This window comes from Helobdella robusta, assembly GCF_000326865.2.
Source record: "Helobdella robusta unplaced genomic scaffold HELROscaffold_5, whole genome shotgun sequence".
NCBI lineage: Eukaryota > Metazoa > Annelida > Clitellata > Rhynchobdellida > Glossiphoniidae > Helobdella > Helobdella robusta.
This window is the reverse complement of record NW_008705254.1, coordinates 7,002,094-7,009,359: the sequence shown is the minus strand read 5'-3', so window position 1 is coordinate 7,009,359 and position 7,266 is coordinate 7,002,094. Positions and strand designations below refer to the sequence as shown.

The following is a 7,266-nucleotide window of genomic DNA, read 5'->3' as shown; positions in this document are numbered from 1 at the left end:
AATTGCTTTTTTTCAATCGATACAGAATAGAGCTGCAAAAATAACTGTTGGACGTAGAAAGTATGACCATGTGACACCCATTTTAAGAGACCTACATTGGCTAACAGTGAAAAAAAGAATCAACTACAAAATTTGTGACTATGTATAAGGCTATGAACGGGTTGTTACCAGTATATCTAGTAAATAAAATCTTTAAAAAAACCAGCTTCTTCAACAGGTGTAAAATTGAGATCAGACTATGCCAACTTACTGGCAGTGACAACTACTCAACTACAAACTGCAACTAGAAATATTGCCGTGTCAGGACCAATAGCTTGGAACAGTCTTCCGCAATCGCTCAGAATGCCTGGACTAAAGCTTGATGATTTTAAGAGGAACTTTAAAACATATTTATTTTGACATAGAAATACCTTGTACTTTATTGAACTTCACTGATTTCATTTATAATAGAGAGCGCTTTCGAGAAATTTTAATTTTATAATGTGCATAATAAATTGTTGATAATATATATATGCGTGTGTGTGTGTGTGTGTGAGCGCGTATGTGTGCATGTGCGTTTGAGAAAATAAATAAATTAATAAATGAAAAATATAACTAGCATTGCTTACAAATCATATTTGTCAACTTTGGTGTAGAATTTAAGGTTATTATAAAAACATTGGTTGCTATATCTAAATCTCATGGACAAAAATAATTACTTATTTTCACACACACACACACATATATATATATATATATATATATATACATACCTATATATATATATATATATGTGGGTGTGTGTGAATGTGCACGCATGTAGAACGAGCAAACATGTGATTTGATGCACAACAAAAAGGCAGTCACAAAGCTATAAAAACACGTACGCGTACCCGCCCAAAATTCGCATAGGAACATATGAGCAACATACAAACAGCATGAAAGATAGGCAACATAGATAGATGCTCACATGATGTATCGTCGTATAAAAATTCTACAGAATTGCTTGTTGGAATTTTTACGCTTTCTTTATTTTCCTCAATGGCATTTGGCAGTAATACTTTTTTTTATATAATGCGCTTCTCCGAAAATCATAAGCTTCAAGCCATTGCACAAAAACAACAATAATTTTAATGAGTTTTTCTTTTGAATGACTGCAACACAAACGTGATAAATTATAACGTTTGAGTTAAAACGAACCAAAAAATTAAATTAGTTTTTTGATTGGTCGCAAAAAAGTTCGTAACAATTTATTGTAGTTATTAAGCTCTAAAAACATAAAAAAAATAATCTGTTGGAGAATGATTCAGTTTTTCAAATTCCTCAGAGATGCAATCATGTTTTCTATTCGCGTAATTGTTGTTGTCAGTCCTGCTACCTGAGGTGGATTGAACATGCTTATTAAACTGATAAACTGATTAAATTGTATACAAATGTCTAAAAAATTAATTAATTTTACTTTTTCTAATATCATCAAGTGCTGATCATGAGCGCTGTTAATAAAGGCTTCACTCTTCAGTAAGTTGTCCTTTTCGGAGTTACATTTTTCTATGGCACCAGAAAGTCGTTGCAAAAGCTGGCATACATCTATCCTGTCCTGAATATTGAAATATGGTCATTGCAGGCAATGGATTTCTAATAGAGATGCACCGAATGTTCGGCCTATCAGAATATTCGGCCTTGGCTATTTTTAAAATCCGAATAGTGCAACTATCGTGTGAGCCATCAGTTTTTTAAATTTCATAACAATAATATTTAAATATTATTAGTTGGAATGCGACGGTTCGAATTCAGGGGTTCGGATCTGCGGATTTAAAGTTGAGGATCCACCATTTTACGGGTCCAAAATCAACCCAAAGAACGAAAAAATTTCGATCGGCGTAAAAATTGTCAACATTTTTGAAAGTTAATTTACCTAGAATAAAACTATCGGATTAATGAATAATTAAACTTTGACTGTTTTGATACTGACTTGCGTGAGAAAATTTTTATTTTTAATAAATTTGAATGAATAACCCTGTTCATTACTATGAACAATCGATACATCTACGTTTCATAATTATTTGTTTGGCTTGTCAGAGGAAGGCTTTAGCAAGTAGCAGTATACTTCGTTTTGACACATTATTTTTGGTTTTAGGATCGTATGCAAATTGGATCTGGATTCGAATTTGGATCCGTTCGGATTCATCATCAAGATTCGGATCCAGATACAACGAATCTCAGGTTCTTAGATTCATCCTATTCCTAATTATTAGCAAAAAAATTTTTGGCCATTAAAACATCTAAATTTGAACAAATGATTCAATATTATCTTAATAAGGAATTGTTAAACATGGGGCACCTGATGATTTTTTCAATAGCTTTTTTTATTTTAAAAATACAATTTTTTTTTAAACGGTAGGCTTTTGGTATTTGGCCTTTGACCTCGGTCAAATATTAGATCCACTATTCGGCCATTCGGCCTTCAGCTAAATTCACTATTCTGCGCATCTCTAATTTCTAACGTTTATAGGTTTATCAACTAAAAAGTGCCGAGTTTTTAAGACAGTTTTTTTGTACGTGGTTACAATGTTATATTCGACTGCAAGTGAATTGATACTCAATTAATTAAAATATAGAATTATCACATATCAAGTAGAGACACAGAGAATATTCGGCCTGGCCAAAATTTGACATTTGGCACCCACCAGTTTTGAAGGCCAAATAGCCGAATGTTGCTATTTTCGTTTAGGTCATCATTTTTTTTTATTTCAGAACCATATATGTGTTGATTATTAATATCGGAAAATTTATTTTGGCCATCATAGCTGTTAAAACATCTGAATTTGAAGAATTTATTGAATGCCAAAAAACTTAATTTTTTAAAATGAAAAACAAGTTATCGAAAAAACAATAGGCAAATTATGTTTATCCAACAGCAGATCTTTATCGAGATTACATTGAATCTCTCGTTTAAATTCAAATGTTTTAATTGCTATGATGGTCGAAATAAATTTCCGCTAAATATTAACAATTATACTTCTTAAATTCAAAAAAGTGATGGTTTAAACAAAAATTATAACATTCGGCTATTTGACCTAAAAATGGCTGAAGTCGAATGTAAAATTTCGACCGAATATTCGGCCAGACCAAACATTCGTTGTGTTTCTCCTTTTTATGATTCAGTCTTCGTCTTTGCCGGAATCGCTTATTTCATCACCCGCTCACTTCTTCACCCACTGTTTCACTTGATCACTTCTTCACTCACACAATCACTCACTTCTTCGCTCGCCCACTTCTTCACTCAAACAATCACCCACTACTTCACTTGATCACTTCTTCACTCACACAATCACTCACTTCTTCATTCACTTATTCACTCAATTTTTTAATCACCTTTTCACTCATTTCTTCACTCACTCAATCCTTCCCTCACTCACTCACTTCCTCATTCTCGGCCCAACTCCCTTTTCAATTACTAATTCACTTATTCAATACTCATTTCCTTGTTTGGTCACTCACTCACTTTTTCACTTACTCATTTACTCACCCATTCACTAACTCGTTCGCTCACTTAGTTCTTCACTTACCCACTAACTCACCTCTTTACTCATTCATTCAGTCGTTCACTGACTCACTTGAACTCGAATATAGACATCCTGTACATCGGCCATCCTGCAGACGTGAATACACTGAGCAACATCCATCGATTGCAGATTTTGAAAGAGAACGTCTGAAGAACCGGACAGGCACTTGATCACAGGGACATATTCGTGGCTCCTCCTTCCGACCACCTCGCTTATCAAGACTAAATTATGATTTCCCATAAATTATTCATCAAAATATTTACATTAAAAAATGAATATAGGTATAAAAAGAAAAACAGAGCAGTGGTAGGAAGAAATGCAGCACAAAGAGTGAAACCATATACTTGGTATATAGTGGAGCTTCTCAATGTTCAGAAGGGTTTTGACCGAATTGAGTTTGTTGACAGCTATCAAGACTTCGCCCATCTCCTTTTCAATGGAGAGATCTCGGCGGTGGCACTGTGAAGGCATTTTAAACAGAATCACTGAAAAAGTCGAGCCAACTGATTGTCTTTACAATTAAAATTTTACTGTTAATATTAACAGTAATATTAATTGCAATCAAAATTTGTTTTAATAAATAATCGTGTAAATAATTTTAAAAAATCACTAGAGAGTACATGGTTTGGTTTTGGATAACTGCTTATTAAAATAGATTCCTTGAAATTCATTTGGAAATTCACACAAAATTTGTCGGAAGATGACTTGACGACGTTTGACAATTCTTGGTAGAGATGTTCTGATAAGAAGGGCATGAAGGGGTGCAAGAGTTTTAAGAAAGTATTGAAGCACGTGAACATCACCGACATCACCACATTCACGTTTGTTGGCAATTCCTTGGATCCACCAAGAATTGGTTTGGTACATTCCTGTAAAATTTAAAAGGGATATTCTTTTATTCAAATAGCAATGCATTATAAACAAATTTTTTAACGAATGAATGCCTACTTATAACGTTTCGGTTTAGAAAATTAGTCCGACGCTAATTTTGACAATGCAACTAATCATTATTATCAACATCCTCCCCCTCCTTATCATCATCATCATCATCATCATCATCATCATCAGCAACTCGTCATTCATGCTGCCTATCAAGACGAGAGAAACAGCAGCAGTATTAACAAACGAGCAAGCGACAATGAACAGAACATGCAAAACAGGACGCACCAGGTAAATATTGCAGAAGTCCAGCCACCAAAACTGCTGCAACAATTTCGCTGCGTCAAAGAGTTGCATGTTTTGAAAACTTTCCTGGCAAACTTCAACAACATTACGTAACCGACTAAGAATCCAACTGTCTAATGTGGATAACTGTGTGGAGATCTGTCGATTTGATACGTGTGGCTATTTCAATTGTGTGTTGATGGAGTGAAATTAACATACGTGATGTTACGATACATACATTGTAAGTTATTGTAGATATACGTAATATTACATAGCTAATTTAAAAAAATAATAATATAACGTTTTAGAGATCGAAATGAAATAAATTATGTCAATGATAACATTGTTGAGGTCAGAATGCAAAAGAACGTCTTTGTGATGATTGAATTTGTTGATGAAATATTTGAAAGAGTGCCAGATCTTGTTGCAAAATGTTCTACACGACTTGAAGTGGTTAACATCAATGTTCATATAATGACCTTCAAAAACAAACAATCATTCCATTCATTTGTCCATTAATCATCCTTTCAATCCATATTAAATTTATCACTCTATATTATCAATGTAACATCAGCCAGCCTCTGAAAACATCAGCAAACATCTGAAAAACACCACTAAAATAACATTAAAAAAACCAAACATACAAACAATAACAAAATTTATATTATCAAGACTATAAAAAGGCAATCAAATAAACAAATAAACCAACGTACGAACGAACGAACGAAACGAACAAACAAATAAATAAGCGAAAACAAACAAACAACATAAAAACAACAAAAAAAAACGACGCAGCAACCTAAATAATTATTTGAGAGGAGAGCAAACCTCAAAGCATCAGCACCACATTCGGGAATTCCCAATGGAAAATCCCGTTTTAAAACAGCACCGGCTTTTCTTATTTCCTCTTCGCTTAAGTTTGATTCCGACAGAGATGATATTAATTTCTAAAAAAATATTTAATTCAAAATCTTAACATATGTATGAATTTATATTCATTCGAAATTCAAAAATAATTAAATGTGAACCCACCCGAGAATGCCAAAACATTGCTTGGTGTTCTTGCATAACCAATCAAGTCTCAGAAACATAAACATAATCATCGAATCACCAATGCATTAAAAACTTGTTAATATAAAAACGAGCAGCAACAGTAATTATAAAAATGCCTAATGAATAGCAATAAGAATGGAAGAATGCGGTTGAAGCAAGACAGACGTACATCCAGTGAGACTCCATTGATGACGTGCATGGGGTCAATGACGTTGCCAAGTGACTTGCTCATCTTCCTCCCTCTGGCGTCCTGCACGATGCTGTGGAACAACACCTTCATTGTTGTCGTTCGTTCGTTTGTTTGTTTAAAACAAATTATTTACAATGAAATATTTTTTAACCATTAATTCAAATTGTTGTTTTAACTAGTACGAACTAATTGAAGAAACAAATACATAAATATCTCCACGAACTTTTTTAAATGGCAACTTTCCAGTCAGCTGTTGAGACATCATGACCATTCTCGCCACCCAGAAAAACATTATATCGCTGGCCGTTTCCAGCAAGTCAGTTGGGAATAATTGGGAGAAGTCGAGTGTCTTCGGACAATTTAAATTCAGAGTTTTATAAAGTTCAATATTTTTAAATAGAAAATAAGCTTATTTATTATTTTAATTTCAAAAAAAAAACATCAATATATAAAACAAATGATTAAAGTGACTTATTTGAGCAACCTCATGAGGCCATCCAAAGTTAGAAAACGGCAACAATGATGATGAGAACCACGTGTCCAGAACGTCATCATCTGCATCAATTGTGTTGGCAGAAGACATTCAATTCATTCAACCCAACCGGCCAGAGCAAGCCAATCAATCACAAATTTTAATTAATTAAAGTTTAACACATTAAATATTTATTTAATTAACTTTTTCTTCAAAGATTTGCTGTTATCTATCAATAATTGTTGTAATTATAAGATTTATATAGCCTTTGGTTCTCGTAGGCAACTGGCGTTAGTGTTATGTTAAATGAGATCTAGAAATTCCATAAAATTATTTTTCGAAGATTTAAAACATTTTGATAGGTAAGATTTTTTATAGTCTGGCATTAACAACTTCGACTAATCTAATGAATTTCCATTGGCTGCCATTTGACTTCCTTGTATTGTTTGAAGGAGTCGTTATCGTCGTCAAACTCTCAACCTCGCATTCACCGTCATATCTCGACGATCTCCTACGTGTTAATACAAACAACAAGCAACTTCGCTCAGCCATTGATCTACAATTCCATTAATAGAAAACAATCAACAATATCGTCAGTCGTGCATTCCGCCATGCTGAACCTCACGCCTAGAATTCTCTTCAACCAAACGTCAGGGATTGCAGTTCCGTTTCTGTCATTCAAGTCGTCAATGAAATCTTTTCATTTTAACAAAGCTTTTTAAACGTTCGATTAAAGATATTCTGTTTCGAGGGAGCCTCCGTCGCTGGCCAGGGCGCTTTATAAGTGGCAATTAAATTATCACGATAAGACCTTTATTATTAAATATATTAATACTCAATAA

The 7,266-nt window shown here is 33.6% G+C and overlaps 1 protein-coding gene across 1 annotated transcript in view; it reads right to left on the bottom strand.

Moving 5' to 3' along the window:
* Positions 1-4,264: 4,264 nt before the first annotated feature.
* Positions 4,265-7,266, bottom strand: part of HELRODRAFT_119394 (hypothetical protein) — a gene marked incomplete at both ends in the record, with an annotated part of 9,865 nt that continues 6,863 nt past the window's right edge. Inside the window, 7 exons of the mRNA XM_009027626.1 lie at positions 4,265-4,414; positions 4,713-4,868; positions 5,079-5,188; positions 5,509-5,656; positions 5,932-6,036; positions 6,176-6,301; positions 6,437-6,507. Coding sequence (XP_009025874.1) covers positions 4,265-4,414; positions 4,713-4,868; positions 5,079-5,188; positions 5,509-5,656; positions 5,932-6,036; positions 6,176-6,301; positions 6,437-6,507 — 866 coding nt within the window. The remainder of the gene's footprint in view (positions 4,415-4,712; positions 4,869-5,078; positions 5,189-5,508; positions 5,657-5,931; positions 6,037-6,175; positions 6,302-6,436; positions 6,508-7,266) is intronic.